General features: G+C 39.7%; 1 protein-coding gene across 1 annotated transcript in view; it reads right to left on the reverse strand.

Moving 5' to 3' along the window:
- LOC131029452 (isoamylase 3, chloroplastic) overlaps positions 1–21,477 on the reverse strand; it is a 311,234-nt gene that overhangs the window by 75,071 nt on the left and 214,686 nt on the right. The window contains exon 19 of the mRNA XM_057959949.2: positions 19,137–19,216. Within this exon, the coding sequence (XP_057815932.1) occupies positions 19,137–19,216 (80 nt within the window). The remainder of the gene's footprint in view (positions 1–19,136; positions 19,217–21,477) is intronic.

Here is a 21,477-nt window from a genome sequence, read left to right on the forward strand (position 1 = left end):
GAATGCTCACTATGAATGTAAAAGTTCTAATGTTGTAGTTGATAACATGAAAATCCTATTTTCCTTTGAAGATTGCACTAGATTTATGCAAGTATTGTGCTTAAATAGCTGGTGATGCTTAGTCTAGTTATTTGGAGGTGTCCGTCTGTTTACTGAATCTGCTATCTTAGTTAAAATTTATATTTCATGTATCTCTCTCTCCCTATCCTTCCCTCCTTTTCCCCTTTTTTTTATCAAGAGAATCCGCAGTCCCATTGAAAACAGTATCAACTCAACTGAAATCATTTGATAAGAAAGATCATAAAGATTCCAGGGAACTCATCTATCAATTGCTTGTCTCACCATAAGTCCCCCTTGTGTTTCCAACAAAACACACCAAACCACTGAGTAATCCCGCAGTCAAGACCTGACAAACGAAACCTTGAGGTTGTCCCCTTTGATCAAAGGTAGAAAATAGCTTTAGGGATTTCCTTATCTCAAGAGAGGATAGGATACTTAGCAAGTTTATTCTATTCTATGGAGTTTGCAGCAATGCGATTCTAGACACGTCAATAGGTTCCTGAAGCTATCCTTGATTTCAGCGAACATTCTTTGAGGACAAGGGTGATCAAGGAATACTTGATCAAGTGGAAAAATTTGCCAGCAAAGGATGCTACATGGGAAAATGAGTAGATTTTATTGCATCCAACCTTATAGTTGCTTGACGACAAGCAATTTTGGGGAGGGCGAACTGTAATGTCCCCTTCTCAATGATGTGCTTTCAGTGGTCCATTGGCCTATCTCAACAACTCGTAGGCTGTGGAATGAAGAACTAATAAGTCAGGGATTGACTATTTAAATGGTGCTCTTACTGAGTTTTCCATGTTCTGTCACTCAGTGCGAAGATGATGTTTTGCGGAGCTATATTGCTTGACTTACTATTTTTAGTAAGTATCAGTTCAGGTGATTCTATTTATAGCAGGGCAGTTCAGAGATTTAGTTCAGTTCGATGGATGGTTCAGCGCTTCAGTCCTCAATTCATTTGGCTTTTGAGCAGTATGTAGGATGATTTATTAAATATTAACACTGCATTCTAACGTTAATATTTAATTATATTATTTTGGACAACTTTGGGAAATAGAACTTTATTTTATTCAAGTGATTTTATCAGTTTTTCCTAAGTCAATGCCACAAGGGAAATTGAATTATTTCATGAGCATCACTCAATGTCTTCTTTGCAAGTTATTATCCTAGGCAAAAGTTCGAACTTGCCTAAGGGAAGGGGACGCCATCCTTGAGGGACTTATTTTATATTTTTCAAATGTATTTGGCCGGCTTTGAGGGAAATAATGAAGTGACATGTAATTTGGATGTATTTGGGCGCATTTGCATTTGAATTTAGGGAGCAAAAAAGTTATAAATAAGAGCCTTGGGCTCTCATTTGGGGGATCAAAAGAATTTGCATTGTTATGCTGCCGAAATGGAGAGCAAAACTGAGCTTCGGAGTTGAGGCTTCCTAGCTAGCACAATTCCATACTTGCTATACAGTACCTAGCTGGTGGGTGTGATTGAGAGTTGTTTTTGGTGTGAGGATTTTCAGTTTTAGAGTTTTGGTGAGTTTTCTATGTTGCTGGTTTGGAGTGGTTGAAGCGGATTTCTGTTCATAACTCTCTGCCTGAGTGTCCATTTCTTTTGGGTAGAGGCTCGTCGAAAGCGTATTGGAGAAGCGATCATTCCTCTGGAAGGGCATTGGATTTGGTGTTGAGTGGATTTTTTAAGAACAAATTGAAATTTGCTGCTAGCCATACCTTTCCTGGAGTGCCTTGGTTTGCATGCCACTTGTGTGTGGTGATTTTGGTGCTGGTTTGATCTCTTGGTTGGTTCGCTCTGGTCATAGCAGTTGTTTGCCTGAGTTCATGAGCATTTTGGAGCTGATTCGGAAGAGTTATGTGCATTTCTATGTTACTGGCCCATTTCTAGAGATGTTGGTATTTATATCAGAATTGTTGTTTATATGTTTTAGCCTGAAATCAGTGTTAGTCTGTGATTGAATGTAGTAGTACTTCATTGTAATCATCTTGTATCATTGGTTAGTAGTACTAACCTCTTATTGAACTTGAAGTGCTTATTGTAATCCCCACTGCATAAGTGGAAGAGGTTGGTTGGGCTGCCTTAGTGTTTGTAATTTCTTTGTGCTTTTGTCCTCCCACTGTATAAGTGGTTGAGTGGTATTGTCCTCCCACTGGAATATGCGGTTGAGTGATAGTTTTTATGCATAAGTCCTCTCACTACATAAGCGGTAGAGTGATTTGATTATGGTTATGCTTTTGTTCCCGTGGTTGGTTTACCACCAAGTTCTTGTTCTTCATCCCACTGAAAAGTGGAAGGGTCTGGCTTGCCGCCGAGCATTGTACTTGCTTTATAATTTTCAGCAGATCAGTGAGCTAAGGAACCCCTTATCACCGTATGCTCTCACCTTCCCATTTTGGGCACTTGGTGATCAGAGAGTGGAAGAGTTACAATTTCAGCAAGCATTGAGATTATATTTTCTAACCTTAACTGGTTAGGTGTTTGTTTGTAATTCTTATTGTGCTAAAAAACAAAAAAAATTATCCGGGATATTACATTGATGATATGGTCTACCTAAGACTTCTGCCCTTCAGACAGTCTACTCTCAAGAAGAGTGGAGCGGAAAAACTCAAGCCACGTTTTTATGGACCATTCAAGGTCATTAGGAGAGTGGGAGTTGTGGTTTATGAGTTAGAGCTACCAACGAGTAGAGGAGTACATAATGTCTTCCATGTGTCACGCCTCCAAAAGGCACTTGGGCACAATGTGATAGTCTCTTTTGATTTGCCTCCTTTGGTTGAAGAGGGAGAATTGGTGCTAGTTCCTGAGGCCATCCTTGATGTCAGAGAACGATTGTCAAGGAGGACCATCCGAGAGTATTTGTTTAAGTGTAAGGACTTATCGGTGGAGGATGCTACATGGGAGAATGAGGAGGTTTTATAGCATCCTGGCTTGCGATTGCTTGAGGAAAAACAATTGTGGGAAGGGCGGATTGTAATGTCCCCTTCCTTGTGATGATGCATCCAGTGGTCCATTGGCCTATTCCGGAGACCCGTAGGCTATGTGGAAAGGTGAATTAGGGTTTCCATGTTCTTTGGAGTTCCGACCAAGTTTGTCAGGGATGGATTGTGAACTTACTATTTTTAGTTAGGGTTTGGCCATCGGGATGGTACAAAGTTGCTAAGCTCACCAAGCTCTTTCTCTGGTTACGAAGATCATGATTTTCGAAGCATTATTTTATGACTTACTATTTTTAGTAAGTGGCAGTTTGGGCATTCTATTTTTGGCAGTCCTGGGTTTGGTCCTGATCCAGCACAGTTCAATGATCCTCATTGCTTAGCTTCATCTGGATTTTGTTGATAATCATACCCTAGAGTTATAAGCGATTTAATTAAATATTATTCCTTATCCTAAGGTTATTATTTAATTATTTTATTACTGATTTATGTTATGGGGAATTGTGCAAAAAGTAATATTTTTCCTAAGTCTTGCTGGGCAAATTATTTGATGGTTATAAGGAGACTTTATTGTTTATACTTCAAAGTTATATCATGCCAAAATCGTGGTCCCCCCTCCTAGGCGCGATTTTTGAACTTGGGAAGTGGGCACCATTCTTGGGTCCACCACATGAAATGAAATGCAGCTTGAAATGAGGAGAATTTGGAGGCAATTTCATTTGAATTCCGAACTTGAAAAGCTATATAAACAGGTGACCGGCTCCTCATTTGGTATCCAAAGAAAATATATTGTTATGCTATCGGAATGACTCCAGAATTCTTTGAGGGTGATTACCTTCTAGATCTTTCTTTCCAGTTTCAAGTGTGAGACATCACTCCTAGCTGTGGTTCAAAGTGGTGAGCTATTTGGTGATTTTTGGGTGTGTTGGTGAAGAGTTGGGTGCTGCTACATTTTTTGGTATTGTTGGTGTGTGTTGGCGGGAAGTGTATTTTGCTCGTAGCTATCTGCGTGTTGGGTGCATCGTTCTAGGTGAGGGCTCGTTGCAAGCATATCAGAGAGACAATAATTCTCCTGCATTGGTGTGGCATTTGGAGAACTCTCCAATTTACAGTTGCAAATCGAAATATTCAGCCAAAACACCATTTCCAGAATTGCCTTGGGTTGCGTGCATCATAGTTGTTGCTCTCCAATCACAGTTTCAAGGTATTGATCTGATTGTTTATATTATACGCTTCATTTGCATTATGTTTGGCATGATTCCATTCAGTTTTGAGAGAGTTATGAGCATTTTAGTGGTTTTAGGGATGGCTGGTTTTGTGTTTCATTGTCTCTGATTTCAGAACAACAAGTAGTGTTTGTGGTGAGAATGTGTTATTGAATTCTTGAGATATGTACTTAATTCTATCTTCTCTCACATCTCTATCTTTGTAAGAATTGTTTCAGTAGTACTGACCAATTCATTCTATGTTGCATTTCCCGCTAAACAAGTGCAAGAGGATGGCTTAGCCGCCTGTATGTCTTGTAATTCAGCTTTGTCCTCCCACTGAGCAAGTGGTTGACCAATATTGTCCTCCCGCTGAAACATGAGGTTGAGTGATAGTTTTATGTAAATGTCCTCCCACTATATAAGCGGTAGAGTGACTTGGTTTTGTTATGCTCTTGTTACCTTGGTTGGTTTACTGCCAAGTTCTTATTCTTCATCCCACTGAAAAGTGGAAGGGGCTGGCTTGCCGCCCAGTATTTTATTTGCATTGTAATTTCTAGCGGATTAGTAAGCTAACAAACCCCTTATCACCGTATGCTCTCACCTTCCCACATTGGGCTATTGGTGATCAGAAAGTGGAAGAGCTACTTTCAATAGTATTGGGATTATATTTCCTAACTTTAACGGGTGCATTGTAATATTTGTTGTGCTCAAAAACCGAAAAAATTAGTGGGATTATTACACTATGGGCTTCATACAAGGGTCCAGTTTGTGCTTAAAGTGAAGATTAAACCAAGGGTTTGAGGAGTTTGAAGGTTTACCAATGCAGACCAGAATATTAAAGAGTTGATCATTGCATATCAAAAATTGTATGGGCTGCTACAGTGGCGTGAACAGTAAACGCTACAGTATATTGCATCTTAGTTGAGTCTACTCAAGGGTTCTTCAAAGGTTTTAATTGCTGCTCATTTTCAGATTAGTTGCTGCTGTCATGACATTGAAATCTGGGCAGAATTTACAATTGTTGGAGGCCGTACTATAGCAGCAACAGCTACACATATTGCTTCACAATTTACTTGGTATTTGAGTTGCTACGTTACCCACAACATAGGTGCTTCATTGGATCAGGTTCTCTTGCATTTAATTTTAGTATTTAATAGACATTCAAAGTTGGTTGTATGTTGCCATTGTACTCAGACCAGTGTATTTTGTTTCATATCATATTCAGCTGTAAGCCAAGAGTCTTGGCCCTTTCATATCTGCATGGTAATTGGGACATCAATAGCATGGAGTTGCATATGATATATTTGTAGTATTTATTTCAGCTTGCAAGATAACTGTTTGTCTTAATGTCCCTAGCTGAAAGTCAACATTTCATAATAGGAATTGCATGGCAAATGTTTGATAAAATGCTTATGGCTGTAGCTCTCATTTCCATACTCTAGTTTGCATGCCAATTGTATGACAAAATGTCACTTGGCTGTAGGTGATTACTTTGCATATAGAAGTCATATATGTGCATTGTAAAAGTTCAAGATGAGTCATTCTTGCATTTAGATTATAGTTTAGTCATTGTAGCATTGATTTATAAGTGTTTTGAGCATTTTATCACCATCTTCAAGCCAATAAACCAGATTGAAACCACAAACCAGTAAGTTCAAAGTTTACATCATAAGTGTTTGACAATATTCCTGGAGTCCTTAATCAACAATTTGAGGGCAAAACGAGGAAGGCTCCCCACATGGCACCTTTTCATCATTGACTAAATAGGAGATGCCACATTGACATGTCCAAATTCAATGTACCTAACTCATCAACAACTACACATGTGGAGGGCATTAAATTCAAAATTGCAAAATAGAATATTGCTAAATTTTCTTGTTATGTAGTTAGTGTTGTGACCTTTTTTTCACACATCGCCCCATTGCAAATAGGGACCCCCTTTTTTCTTGCTTAGGTGTTTAGTTCATCTAGGGTTTTGTTAGTTTGGCAGTAGATTTTGATCTCCAAGGCTTTTTTGTTTGCCTTCAAAAATGTGCATATTGAGCTAGCTAGGGTAAGGTCGTCAAGTTTGCAAGGTAAGATCAAGCGCACAATATTGACAATTTTGTCAAATGTTGTCAATATTATCAATTATTTTGATAGAGCTGTCAAAATTAGGATTGTCAAGAAGAAGTCAAGGTGAACAAACTAGGAAATTCCCTTCTAGGGTTTGATTTTTGGAAAATAATGATTTTGAGGGAAATAAAACTTTCTTGTAAAATTGAATCTCTTGTCTATTTTGATCTTGAGTGTTTTTTTGGAATAAATTCAACCTTCATCATCTTTAGTAGTGTAAATCTTAGCAATTTTAAGGGATGATTTTGAGAGGCTAAGTTTGGATGTGAAGTTTAAAATCCTTAATTGAATGGTTACACAAGGAAGAGGGCGAATTTCAACCTACACACACATGGAAAGAGGGCGCGCACTAATCTCCCCAAACAAGGAAGTCAATTCTTTGAAGGGCCGAAAAATATCAAGTCTAGGTGATCAAACAACCCTCAAGATCAAAGAGGAGGAAAATTTAAGCTCTAAAAATATGGAAGAAGATCCAATCAAGCTTCACAATCAAGACAAGAAGGTGTGAATCTACCCTTCAAAACATGGAAGATTTTTCAAGGAGCAAACAACACTCAACAAATTGTCAACCTCAACAAAATGGAGCCCCTACTTAGAGCACACCATTTTGCACAACTATTTAAAGTTTAATCACTCAAAAGAAGAAGAGGGGTGTGAATCAAGCTGCCTAAACAAGGAAGTAAGTTTTAAATTTCAAAAACATGAGAATCACTTTTACAAATTTCAACCTCCAAAATCAAGGAAAGGGGTGCACAACAACCTAAGAAAATGAGGAAAGCAAATTAATCTCCCAAAGAACAAGATCGCCTTATGCAATTTCAACCTTCTAAAACATGGAAGGCACATCAACCTCCAGAAACGTGGAAGACAAACTGTTGACGTGACATCACCTGACACAGAATAAAGTTGCCCAATGGTCACTTTGCTCTCTCTTGATCAAATCATGATTGTATGCTAAGGCTGCAATAAGTTCAAACAATCAACTCCAAGGTTCCTATCCGCAATGGACGTGACTCAGTTGGCTGATGTGATATGTTGGTAATCCAAAAGGACTTACGTTTGGATCGTTCTTTCACTTTGCTGTGGCTGGAACTTTGTCATCGGATATAGCAATTTTGTGATGCTTCTGCTTAAACTAAAATGAACTAGAAATACAAGGGAAAGGGTTAGAAGGATCTAAATCTACTCCTAAGGGCAGTGATATCAATAGATAGTGCTCTGGTGGACGAACTCTAAATAAACCAAGCTCTACTTCGCTAGGATTAACTACAACTCTGCAAGAACCGATGCAATCTTCTGAGGATGTTGAAGGATTTTCACATTGAGAAAGTGCACTTGAATACCCAACATAGCGCAATCCAAACGACTATTCACAATCGAACTTAGCATAAATTTGGGGGTTCAGGCTAACTTTGCACTGCATCTTATAATCAACAAGATGCAAAAAGTATGAACCATGGAAATTCAATAAAACACCATTGCATTCTTCATTGAAATCAAAACACTTTATCTAACAACTGAGAAAATAAAATTCTACTCTACGTGAGGAAGGTGAAACCATGCAAGTTTTGAAAAATTAACTTAAGTGGATACCATCAGAGAGCAATGTTTCACTGTTATTATCTCAAAAACTTATTGCAACAATTTCATATAAATCTCCCTCTACTTTACAAATGAGGGGGTCACCCCTTTATATAGGCTTAATGCCTTGGCTAAATGCAAAACCCTAATTAGGTTTTTCCCTAAAAGATTCCCCACACGTGATGCAACAAGGTAGGAATCAACAATAAATGCCCATTATGCCCATATACAATTAATTACAATCCTGCCAAAAATGGCACCCATAAAGCCTTAATTAACCATTACATTCAAAAAGTGCCCACTATGCAATGAATGCACCCTCATGCAAAAGATCGCCCATTGTGCAATAAAGATTCCTCCATGCAAAACTACCCAATTGTGCCATAAATCCACCATCACCTCCACTTGTGACGGCTGCATGCAAAAGATGCTCCATTAATTCATCATGCGTTGACTCGGCTGCCACTTGGCGAGAAACCCCTAGAGAGAGAAAACTTTACCCGAGAAGAATTTTCATGAAGTTTTGAATTTTCCTTGTTCCGAGGAAGCTTTTCCATCAATTTTGAATATCTCCTATTTTTTGGGGATTTTTCAAAAGTGGGGTTCCAGTGTCCAGGAGAAAGAAAATTCTCTCACGAATCAAAATCTATCATCATTTTTAAATTCGGATGATTTTTGATGCCCGAAAATGGATTTGTCAAAAAATTTCTCGAGTGGAATTTTCTTGTTCAGTTCTTCCTTGATTTCTTCCTTGCCTTAGAAATTTGATCTTCAATTCATCCTTGGGTGTGATTTCTTCCTTGCTTGGAATTCCATCTTGAAGGAAGGAATTTCCAACAATTAGTCAATTTTTCACCTTTCCTGGACTTCTGTCTTGAAGGAAAGGAATTTCCAACACTTAGTCAATTTTCCACCTTTTCTAGAATTTTGTCTTGAAGGAAGGAATTTCCAACACTTTGTCAATTTTTCATCTTTCCTGGAATTTTGTCTTGAAGGAGGGAAAATCCATCACTTAGTGGAATTTTCACCTTTTCCAAGAATTTTGTCGTGAAGGAATTTCCAACACTTAGTCAATTTTTTCTCTTTCCTGGAATTTCTTCTTCTTGGGCGCAATTCTTCCTTGAGGAAGGAATTTTTTTTTGAATTTTGAACATTTCTTCCCAAAAATTGATTTTTACGTCTTGCTTCCAACCTTGGGCACATTTTGGAACTGGAGAAGAAATTCTGGAAATTTGTTCCTTGAGGAAGGAATTTTTGTGCTCTTTGAATTCATCATGTCCACAGGAAGATTTTTGACCAATTTTTTAGGAATTATTTCCAAATTAGAGTTCCAAGGTCCAAGAGAGATAAAATTCTCACCTAGATGATTCTGAAGACTTTTTTGAAATTTGGACGAATTTTGATGCCTAAAAGAGGATTTTTCAAATTTTTCCTTGAGGGGAATTTTATTTTTCAATCTATCCTTGACCTCCACTTTCTTCTTTGCCTTGGAAAATTTTCATCTTTTGTCTTGGTGTCGAATCCTCGTCATGGAGGAAATTTCAACTTTTCAAGCTTTTCCTTGGCATCTTGATTTTGGCGCTCTATTTTTGACTTGAGCACTATTTTCACTTGGTCAAGGAATTCTCCATTTTTCTTATTTTCCATGCCTTCGTGATTTTGGCGCTCTATTCGTGGCTTGGGCGTTGTTTTCACTTGGTCAAGGAATTTGGCATTTTTGAAACTTTCCATGACTTAGTCATTTTGGCGCTCTATTCCTGACATGGGCGCTATTTTCCATTGGTCAAGGAATTTGGCATTTTTGAAACTTTCCATGATTTAGTCATTTTGGCGCTCTATTCCTAACTTGGGCGCTATTTTCACTTGATCAAGGAATTTGGCATTTTTGAAACTTTCCATGACTTAGGCATTTTGGCACTCTATTCCTGACTTGGGCGCTATTTTCACTTGGTCAAGGAATTTGGCATTTTTTAAACTTTCCATGACTTAGGCATTTTGGCGCTCTATCCCTGACTTGGGTGATATTTTCCCTTGGTCAAGGAATTTGGCATTTTTGGAACTTTCCATGACTTAGTCAATTTGGGAATTGAAGTGATTTCCATGGGCCATACGTAGAAGATTTTCCATGCTTTCCCTTTCTGGAATGGATGTCCATACTTAGCCATTTTTTGATCCATCTAGCCTTCTTTTTGACCTTCCAAATTTAGGAGTGTTCAGGAATGCTCAATCTTCAAAATCTGCCTACGAGGAACCTACCACAAATAGACTTTCCAAAAATAGAAAGTGTTTCAAAATGTTAGAGTTAGGGCATGACAGGACATAGAGATACTTACTAAAAATAGAAATTACTAAAAATAGTAAGTTTGATTTTTGGCAAAATTATGCCAATCCGGGAGGCAATGAAATCCCTCAAAAATAGGAACTTTCCTCAAAATTTGCTCAAATTTCACAGGTAGGTTCCTTAAAGGGCTTTGATTCCAATGCAACACTCAATTTTTCCAAAACCCACAAGGAAAGGCCTCAAATTTAGTCTGAAGGTCAAAAACCCTAAAACAAACAAAACAAGCTCCGGACTTAGCCAAATTTGCTCAAACGAGCTGCAAACTTGATCAAATTAACCCCCAAACATTCGCAAACTAGGAGGACTGATGAGACTGCCACAAAAAGACCCAACAAACAAAAGCCAAAAGACCGAGAGGGACTAAAAAGTAGGGGGTCCCCATTTGCAATGGGGTGATGTGTGAAAACGTCACAACACAAACAAGTTAACACCCCCCCCCCCTCAATTAAGAAATCACCTTATGCAAAATCAAATTTAGAAGAAAGGGTGTGCATTAGCCTCCACAAATGTGGAAGGCAAAACCAATTATAACCCTTTGATCAAGAATCAAATCACAAAATGGAAGAGGCCAACTTTGCAAAGGTAAAAGTTACAAGTTCAAAAGGAAATAAGAGGGTAAAATCGCAAGAATAAAAGATGCAAGTCGACCTCCACAAATGTGTGAGGGGAAACAAGTTGATCCTCTTAAAATCAAGAAGCATGGAAGGCAGGCAAGAGTGGAAATAAAAATTGCCCGACAAAAAAATGCCTAGTATAGGTATAAGCCTCAAAAATTTGGAAGAAGGGTGCACTTCAACCTCCACAAACATGGAAGGTCTTGAAAATTAACCCGCCTAAACAAGGAAGGCGGGTTAATCATAACATTTCTAAGTGCTGCTTCGACCATCAAAACTCTGTCATTTTCCACAAATACTTATATGAGGGATAATGTTCCTTTTTATTCCCACCATGTGCTCCAGATTCTCTATGTTGAGCAACATCCTAAACATCACCACTGAATGCTTGTTTGGTTTCCTAAAAGCATATTTCAGGATTCTGTAGAAAATGTTGTTTGGATAGCTGCTTCAACTGCTCCTTTAGAAGAGTCATTTAGTGACACGTCAAATTATATTTATTGATATGTTATTATTTTTTAATATTGCTGTTATCACTTTCTTCATTCCTTTTGTTCCTGTTATTAATCCGCTTTATATATTACAATAAATATCCATTTTTTTATGTTATTATTTATTGAATTATATTTATTATACATAACTGTTATATCATCCTGGAGATAATGACACACAACAATTAGATCAAACATGGAAATATATAGTGTACTGTCAGATGGAACATGGGCACTAGGCATTAGAACCTAAGTTACCGGGTTCGGCTATATAGGGCACCGTATTGCCTAAATACGGTTCGGGTTTAGGGTTCGAGTACAGATCGAGTTTCGGTTCGTAGGCCTCTGCTGACATTTTGAACAGCTCCTCCACCTGCATTCGTCTGATGTAGCTCTTGGTCAAAGTGTACACCGCAAATTTGACCTGACTGTTTGATCCACAAGCAGCCAAGGATATGATTTTGGTTTATTAATTTTAAGGTCTTATAATATAATATAGTATAGTATAGTATAGTATTATATAATAAATAAAATACAACATAATATATATATGGTTTTTGTACTAACGAACTGTTGTGCGTTGCACACGCCCCCTGTCGCCGACAGGGTCCCCCTTTCCAGTTTTGAGTTTTTTGATCGTCATCCCGAGAATCGAAGCAGAGTTTCTCGTGTCTCCTCGAGCGAGTTCGTGATCAGTTCGTAAGCTGATCGACGTTGGAATAATGAACCAATGAGTCCTCTTGACTGATCTGGCTTTCGGGCGTAAATGCCGAAAGTTTGTTCCAAAATTTCAAAGCTTAACGTAATGCAAACATTTTTCGGACTCCAGGTCCGAACTTGGCGAAAGTCAAGTTGAGGTAAAAAGGGAAACGTTATGTGCTCCCCCTTTTGGATTTAAGCGTCCGAAGGTGAAAATTCAAAATTTTGAAAGCATAAGGTGGCAATCGCATTTCGGACCCTAGGTCCGAAATTTCCAAAAGGTTAAAGTTTTAAAACATAACACTGCCCAGCCATTTCGGACCCTAGGTCCGAACTTCAGTGAAAGTTAAGTTTTAAAGCATATAGGCGAATAGCCATTTCGGACCTTAGGTCCGAATTTCAACCAAGGCGAAATAAAGTTAAAACACAACGCATACTTCGGACCCCCGCGTCCGAATAACACAAAGTGTTAAGCTTTTAAAACACAACAAAGCGCATACTTCGGACCCCCGCGTCCGAATAACACAAAGTGTTAAGCTTTTAAAACATAACAAAGTACATACTTCGGACCCCCGCGTCCGAATAACAACCAAGGCGAAATGAAACATAACATAGCGAAATACACACTTCGGACCCCCGCGTCCGAATAACAACCAAGGCGAAATGAAACATAACATAGCGAAATACACACTTCGGACCCCCGCGTCCGAATTTAACAAAGGCAAAGTGTTAGGTTTTAAAAGCAACAACAAAACGCATACTTCGGACCCCCGCGTCCGAATTTAACAAAGGCAAAGTGTTAGGTTTTAAAAGCAACAACAATACACATTTCGGACCCCCGCGTCCGAATGTCAACAAAGGGCGAAGTCAAGTTAAAAACACAGTGCAACGCCCATTTCGGACCCCCGCGTCCGAATGTCAACAAAGGGCGAAGTCGAGTTCTAACGCAGTGCAAAACGCATACTTCGGACCCCCGCGTCCGAATTTAACAAAGGCGAAAGTTAGGTTTTAAAAACGCAGTGCGAAACGCCCATTTCGGACCCCCGCGTCCGAATTTCAACAAAGGTGAAAGTTTAAAAGCAAAACAGTGCGATCATCTCTCCAGACCAAAAAGCTCCGAGCAAAGCTTTAACGCAGAAAGCTAAGTCCAAAAAGCAAGCAAAACTTTAACGTAGAAGGCACAGTGTGTAACGCGGAGGCCAGGGCGAGCAAACCCGCGAAGGTTAGATTCGAAAACCTCCAATTTGTCAAAATTCAAAGGATACAATTCAAAATTCGAAAGGAACTCTCGAATCCGAAAACAAGGAGGTAAGACACTGCATCATCCTCCCATCAACCATTTAAAATTCAGGTTGCTAGGCACAGAACCATGTGAAATTGATAAATCCTCTTTCATCCTCCAAACCGCGAAAATTTGAACAGGAAGGATAACCGTTGGGATTCAAATTTTGCAGGGTCATCCGCTCGCCCCGCGCGACAAGGTCGGGCAATCACCCATCATTCGCTCCAATCAGGTAAGTACGCTTTATCGCGTACGGTCATTTAAAATGTGTGAATCAAATAGGCAAAATACGCAAAATTTGAAATGCTTAGAGTCTGCATCTCCGTCATTCGAACATCCAAAATTTAGGATTCATTCCCGAGGTTTGGCCGGAAACTGCATCTCTTTTCAAAATTCTCATGTTTTGCCGTTGTTAAAATTAATCCCAAAAAATTCGAGAGTAAGAATGCTTAGTCATAAATCTTCAGGAATATGATGCTGTTGAAATTAATCGGATTGTTAGCCCAGAATGATATTAAACTAATCTCGGTCTGTTGAAACACTTCTGTTATTATCTAACCCGCATCGTCATTCTCGTATCACCTTGTAATCCGTGTCTGGCTGTGCAGGATAAATGCCTAAATCAGCGACAGAATCATCAAAAACACCCGCTGCAGCAGAAACCTCACGAGCATCCAAATCAGACATCCCACGGAAAGTTGAAAGAATGAAGTATCAGTATCAGAGGGGAGGGTTAAGAGAGTCAAAGGTCCAGAGCATCTGGGACAATATTGGTGACACCGACCTTGGCCACATTGATATTCAGGATTTCAGGGATCGGGTCTTCTCACCCAATGCATATGGTAGGCCTAGGCAAATGATGGAAAGTGGCATCGCCCAAGCAGCAGGTTTTCCTCCAGCAATCCAGAACTATGAATTAGTAGTGGAAGCTGCTCGGCATTACGAGCCAAAGTCCAGATTAGTGCTTCTGGAAGATATCACTATTGCCGACTTCTCCCCTGAGGCTATCGGTGATGCATTTGATATCCCCTTTCCAAATAATCCCATAGCTACAACAATGGACGAGGCACAGGGGGCGTATGATATGAACCCAGCCCGATGCAGGGCATTGATTAACGAAGAATGGTTCAAAGAGAAAAGGCCTTCAAGCACCAGGATTGTGAAAAAGACCCCCAGAAGTGACTTTCATAATGAACATGGCGATATGGTCACCTTACTTAGCCGAGTCATGGGACTTCCTAAGTCCAACTACTTTGAAGAATGGATGTTCTATTTTACAGAACAGGTCTTTGCCGGAAAGTCTAAGTTTGACTGGGCCCAGATCATAAGTGATAACATCCACGCTCAGCTGATTGAGCTTGAGACAAAGAAGTATTTCACCATGACCTCCTATTTGGTCTATATGTTCGCAAAGAACCAGCCACTGCCAGGATTAATAATGAAAGGTGAGATCGGGAATGGGCCTGGTCAGGTAAAAGTTTATGATTGCTACCCGCAACTGCACTACCAGGATATAGCTCAAAGGGAAAAGAGCAGCCCGGCTTACGCGGTTGGACAGTACGAACGTGTCAACGACGCCTTCACAATGCGCCTAGTCAGGCTAATGCAGGGAGGGTTACACATAAGGCTCTCAGAGCAAGCTACCATTTTAGTGCAAAGGTATGGGGCCTGGTTTATTCAGTTCCCAAGATTCTCCTACATCCGAATTGCTGGCTTTGAAGGTGCCCCCCTTCGACTTCCGCGGTACCCAACCGATAAAGTAGTCCTCATGGAGGTGGCAAGACAATCACGCCCTGCTGGCATATTATTACGAGAGAGCAAGCAGGCTGGATTCGCATTTCCAATGATCATAGGCAACCATGATGTCCAATTGAGAACTCCCACCCTAGCAGAAGAGTCCCTTGCAGAGCTAGCCTCCTATGGCCTACAGGAACATTTTCCAAGAAAATGTTTTGATCATGACAATTTGGCAAAGAGAGCTTACGGTAGGCGCTACAGAGCAAAGGAGTCAATTGAAGATTACTGGAAAAATTGCTCCGATGACTACGAAGTCAGGCGACGGGAATATTCTAGATTGAGTGTGCAGCAAATGCGACTCTTTGAGTACCGTCGGGTCCCGGATCAGCTCACAGACTCGGGGAACTGTCTCCAAGTCCGGGAATTCGAAGCAGTAAGGCATCTCTTGCCAGGCGTTGATTGGTCTCAAGACCCAATCACAGATTTCGAAGCAGTCATGGCAGCCCCGGCAAGATACACAGATCAATGGTTACAACACCAGATCGAGAGGCTAGTCCATGAAGGGGTCCAGTTTACTTACCATCTGATGGGCAGTTTCGACTCTCAGTCTTCCGAAGATGAAAGGACATCAACTGAAAAACCAGAGAAAAGGAAGAAAACTAAGGCTTGCAGAGGGACTCGGACGTCCAAGAGAACAAGGAGGGAGAAGATTCCCATAAGAAGGCCAGAGACCACTTCATCCTCAAGGGATCCCAGTTTGTCCGACGACGCCATAGATTTGGATTGCATACCTGCTCCGCCTTCCCAGAGCGACATAGAGGCATTCCAAGCCAATGATCCTCCTGCTCCAGATATGCCGGACACCGAGCAAAAGGGCCCCAATCCGACTAAGCCGGGTGACCAAATAGAGGAAGGAGAAATCCCATCCACCCAGGGGATCGAAGTGCATGAACCTACCCAGCAGAGCCGCCACGAATTGCTACTCCTCCATGCAGCCAAGGACGACTCAACTGTCGAAGGGGAACAAAGAACAGACGAGATCCATGAGCTCGAGGGAACCAAGGAGCCACCATCACAGGAAGATGTCAGACAATTATTCAGTGAGATAGGGGAGAACTCAGATGCAAACAAGGAGCTTCCTCCTTCTTCCACCACTCCGATGGCGGGACAGCTGTTAATTTGTGATCAGCCAGTTGAAAGCATGGGAGAACAAGGTGCTAACTTAACCCTATCCTCAACCCAGACAGTGCCTCAAGAGTGGCTGATCGCCAGAGCTCAGCGCAGGGCCGCCACCAAGGCGCCCATCGACCTTGAAGACATCTTCTCACGAATGGATCAAACAAAAGCAAAAGGGAAGAAGAAACCGAGAACATACTCTAAGATAACCAAGGATGGGCAAAGGAACCGCACTCTTCATATTGCTACCCCGCCCGTAAACAAGCCAGTAGATCAAATAACCCTGGCAGATTATAGCATTACGACTGTCCCCATCGGACGAGCTACAAAAGAGCAAGAAAAGGAGGAATTTAAGGACTCAGTGCAGAACATACTCAGACAGCTCGAGGAAGTCACGGCTGAAAAGGATATGTATCGGGCCCGTGCTGAACAAGCCGAGGGATACATCGATAAGCTCCTACGGCCACTACACAACCCCTCTGAATCCCATATTCCCCCAATGGCGTTGGCGCAAAGGACCACAACTGAATTTGAAGGAATCCAGGATACCGCAAAGGCCGTTAAGGAATGGGTGCAAGACATCAAGAAAAAGGGAGAACAGATCCTCAAAGAAGTAAAGGAAATGGCTCTCCATCGAGAGCTCACTCTCGTCAAGCTGTTGGAAATAAAGAGGGAATCCCTTCACATGCATGAAGTAGCAGCCTCTACCCTTCCCCTCCTAAGAGCTCTTTTCTGGACACATACACAAATTCCCACACTGCCTGACATCCTGGATCCCCATAGCATCAGTGTTCTCAAGGAATGGTACTGGGCCGTCACCATGAAGAACGATGCCCAGGAAATTATTGACAAAGAAAATGACGCATGTGAGGCAATTCTGGGGAACATGCAAGAATTAGGCAAGACCATCCTCCGATCAATGGTTTCGGGGTGGATAAATGACCTGTCCGACAGTGTAATCCGGCCGAATTGGGAGGAAAGGTTGGGAGCAGATAAGGCTTCTTATTCCATTGAAGACTTGAGTTTTGCTGGTCAGTTCCATTCAGACATATTGTGCTTCGAGCGTAATCGCTCCAACTGGAAGGACGGTTTAAGGCACGTGGACCAGTATCTCGAAGGCATGCAATACAAAATTCGCCACCCTCCCATGCCACCTTCTAATCCCCTCTTCCAATTATGCATCAAGTTTCAGGAATATGTCCGCGAGGAACGAGCAGCAGGTCGTGATTTATGGCGAGAATACCTGCATGGCGAAGACCAGTTTCTACAAAAGGAATGTGAAACCAGGATAGAGAAAATAGTTTCTCAAAAATGCCCTTTTCCCTCCAAATCTTAAAAAGTGCACTTTTGTCCCAAAAAGGTGACAGTTGACTTTTGGTCAACATATTGTAAAGTTTTTTGTGCACCTCCCTTTTTGGATTATTTCAAAAGTTGTAATTATCCTTTGGTAGTTATTGCTCCTTTTGGGGTAGTTGTAGATATTTATCCCCCTATTTATGAGTGTGGGTCCCTCTTTTTGTAAGGATGAATCTGGGCCACTTGTCTAGATTAAATCTTGGCCATTCATCCATTTTTGGAAACCTATTTAAGGGGACTGGTTTTCCCTCATTTTGAGAGGAAGTTCTTGAATTGTTGCGAAAGCTCTGAAGAAATTTTGCAGGAATTAATACAACGGATTAAAATTACCTTCAAATTTCCTTGTGAGTGCATGGTCTCCTTCTTCATTTAAATTAGAAAGCTTTTAAATTATGTCTATTCATTTTGCACAGCCGTTCTTACCAAGCATCTGATAGAATCTTCACAGTCCATACCATTAGAGGATAGCTGATTGCTTCTTTCCTTTCTGCATGGTTAATCTGGGCTATTTTATGATTCAGTTCGATTATCAAATGAACACATATCATGGATGTAGAAGTTCTAATATTGTATTTGATAATATGAAAATCTGGTTTCTCCTTTGAAGATTGCACTGAGTTTATGCAAACATTGTGTCTGAATGACTGATGATGCTTAATTTGGTTTCCCGGAGGTGTCTGTCTGCTTGGGTAAATCTGTTGTCCTAGTTAACATTTACTGTTCTCTTTCTCCCTACCCTTCCTTCCTTTCCTCCCAATTTTATCCCCTTCTTTGAAATCTGCAATCCTGCTAAATCAGCTTCAAATTAACCAACATCACCTGAAAGAAAATCGTAAGTGGTCCCTGGGAATTCGTGTATGGAATTGCCAATCAAACGTAAGCCCCCTTGTGTTTCCAGCAAAAACACATCAAGCCACTGAGAGATCCCGCAGTCAAGACCTGACAAAAGAAACCTTGAGGTTATCCCCATTGATCAAAACGTAGAAAATAGCATTAGGGATTCCCTTATTTCAAGAGAGGGTAGGATACTCAGTGAGTTTATTCTATTCTGCGTTGGCCGTATGGAATTTGCAGCAATGCGATTTCAGACACGTCAACACGAACCCAAACCCCTTTTCAAAATTTTGCTGTACCGGCATACTAGTGCCCAAACCCGAACCGGCAACTTAGATTAGAACCAATTTTCCAATTAAAAAATTATCTACATAAGATGCAGCAACTATGCTGTAAATGAATCATGACAATGGTAGATAGTGCATAGAGACATTAATCTAAGGAAATTTAATATTAGGGCATCAAGATCACTTCTAAAAGATTAAAAAATGATCAAATTTGCAATGAAAACGAACTGGTATAGCAGTAAAAACTAAAGCAAGCTGAGTTTTGAAGAACAACATATGTTAATCTTCTCATTGACAACTTCATTTTGCCATAGAAATTCAAATATCATCATTATTTTCATCAACAGGGAACGATAGTCTAAACAATGTGCATGAGAAAAGACCAACTTCTTTAACATTGACAAGCTCACCTGTGAAACCATCAATGCCAGATGGAAATTTTTCATTTGCCGTGCACGCAGAGCATTGACCCCAGGATCCTTTGTATTACCTAAGAAGATAATGATATAAATGAGATTTATCCATTATATCAAACCATATGAAAGGTGGGGCCCAAAAGCATATCAAACTATTACGACTTTACTAATAGAGCTTGTCTCTGCTATAAGAGCAAAGTGCCAGCCTTCAAGTATGTAACAGACTGCTGGGAGCAAAGACATTTTCTTTAGATTAAAATTGAATGTAAAAGGAAAAAATAAAAGGAACATAATAATTTGACGTAACTCTCTCATTCTAAGGATTCTTGAAAGTAATCTGTAAGAATGATTTCAGGACAATGTGTTAATGCTTATTCTTCATGACTGTAATTCATCTCTGGCACAACAATTAGTGGTTACTTTTCTTTTGTAGGAAACAATTTTAATATAAAATTTGGTATTTTAGGAAAATACTATTAAGCTTTGTACTCTTACTGAGTTATAATGAACTTAAGCCAATGCCTTCCTCCAATAACTGCATTGCTGATGATACAAAACACGCATATATTTGGTTTGCGTATGGAAATACCATATTTCGCCAGTATCATCATGTTATCTGACATGAAATAGTGGCATTATCTAAGCAATGTAATTGGAATTTCAAAATGGCACTATAAAAACAAGGACTAAAGCTGCAATTTAATTGATATGATTATTTTATGGCATAAACATATGACAGCTGCTGCCATTTAGCCTGGTCACTCCAATTCATCTACAAAGAGATATTCACTTCTTAAAATAAATATGGAAATGTGGCAGATGTGTTATCTAAACCGAAAGTACATTTCATTATAAAAGAATAATGTAAGAGATTTGATAGATACAGCAACCTCTCATCTGCCATAGCAAGCAGAGAAATTTATGTTCATTTAACGGTTGCCTCAAACCATGTGAGTCGTGCAAGATTTGTCTCTAATTTTAAAAATCAGCTGGTCAATACTGAAATAAAAAAATTAAGACAGACTGAAAAATAAAATATATCCAATTCAGAGGACAAACAGCTGAACAAAGAGAAACCACATGCCTTATACATAAAGCAACAAAGATAATAAAAATGCTTCCTCGGACACAAATTTAGTAGAGGAAAAAATAGTCTCCAAAAACAATAGTAGAAAGGGCTAGTCGAAGTAATTTCATAGTTTACTTTTGTATATAATCATAGGTCACAAAATGTTTGGATTTCAACAAATGGAAGAACAAAAGTCAAGGGAGATCCTAATAACAAAAAAATGTTGAGGGAGATCCCACTTCCATAACTTGGTTGTAACATCCCCATTTTCGTGTTCCTAGTGAATCCGTGAAAATAATTAATTTTTAAGTTGTTTGGAAAAGTACATTAAAAGACAACTTTAATTAATTATTTATAAAGTGACTCAGTACCAAAATATTAAATATTTAAATAGATCACTTTTTTTGGAGAAATAAGGATAAATTAAAGTTATAAATCGATTTTAATTAATTATTTCTAGAAGTTTCTCAGTCAAGTTACAAAAGAAGGCTGGGGGACTCATTTGAGGAGGGACAAGATTCAAAAGCTTGTTGTTTTCTCCATGGAGACTTCATTCATTTGTATCCGAGAGCCAAACTTAACCAGTGGAATGAAAACCCCAATGGTCTGGAGCTGAGGACAGAAACCCTTGTGTTTCGTGCAGCGGTTCCACACAAGGATTGTCAGAGTGCTGAAGGTTGAAGCGAGGATGAAAACCTTCGTTCATGGTCGACTTGTTCTTAAAGAGTTTTACTAGGTTTCATTGGATTTAAAAATTAAAGTTTTGATATTTGTGATGTCTTTTAAAAAGACAAATTTCAGGTTCTCGTATTGTATTTGAAGTTTGGTCTGTCATTCTTGGGCCCCATAAGACTTAAAGATTATTATATTGGGTGATTATTAAAATTAGAAGGATTTCTCAATATTTTCCTATGGCGTGAAATTTACTTGATATTAGCTCATGCAATGGTCGATACTTTCTTGATGGGCAAAATAATTCTAATTATTGTGGTGGTGTTGATGTGTTTTTTAGGACACCTCGAACACAAAATAAAATACCAAGTATTCTATCCTCTCTTGAACAAAGAAACCTCATATGCTATACGATGTGATCAAATGAGACAACTCCAAGGTTTAAAATGCAAACAATTGACTTTAAGTTCGGGATAGACTCAGTGTGTATGATGTGATTTTGCTGGTAACACAAAGTGACTTATTCTTATGAACACAACTGGAACGTGGAATCTTACTGACTCACTTGGAAAAGAAATTCAAAAGGAGATAAGA

This window comes from Cryptomeria japonica, chromosome 10 (genome assembly GCF_030272615.1).
Source record: "Cryptomeria japonica chromosome 10, Sugi_1.0, whole genome shotgun sequence".
Classification (NCBI taxonomy): domain Eukaryota; kingdom Viridiplantae; phylum Streptophyta; class Pinopsida; order Cupressales; family Cupressaceae; genus Cryptomeria; species Cryptomeria japonica.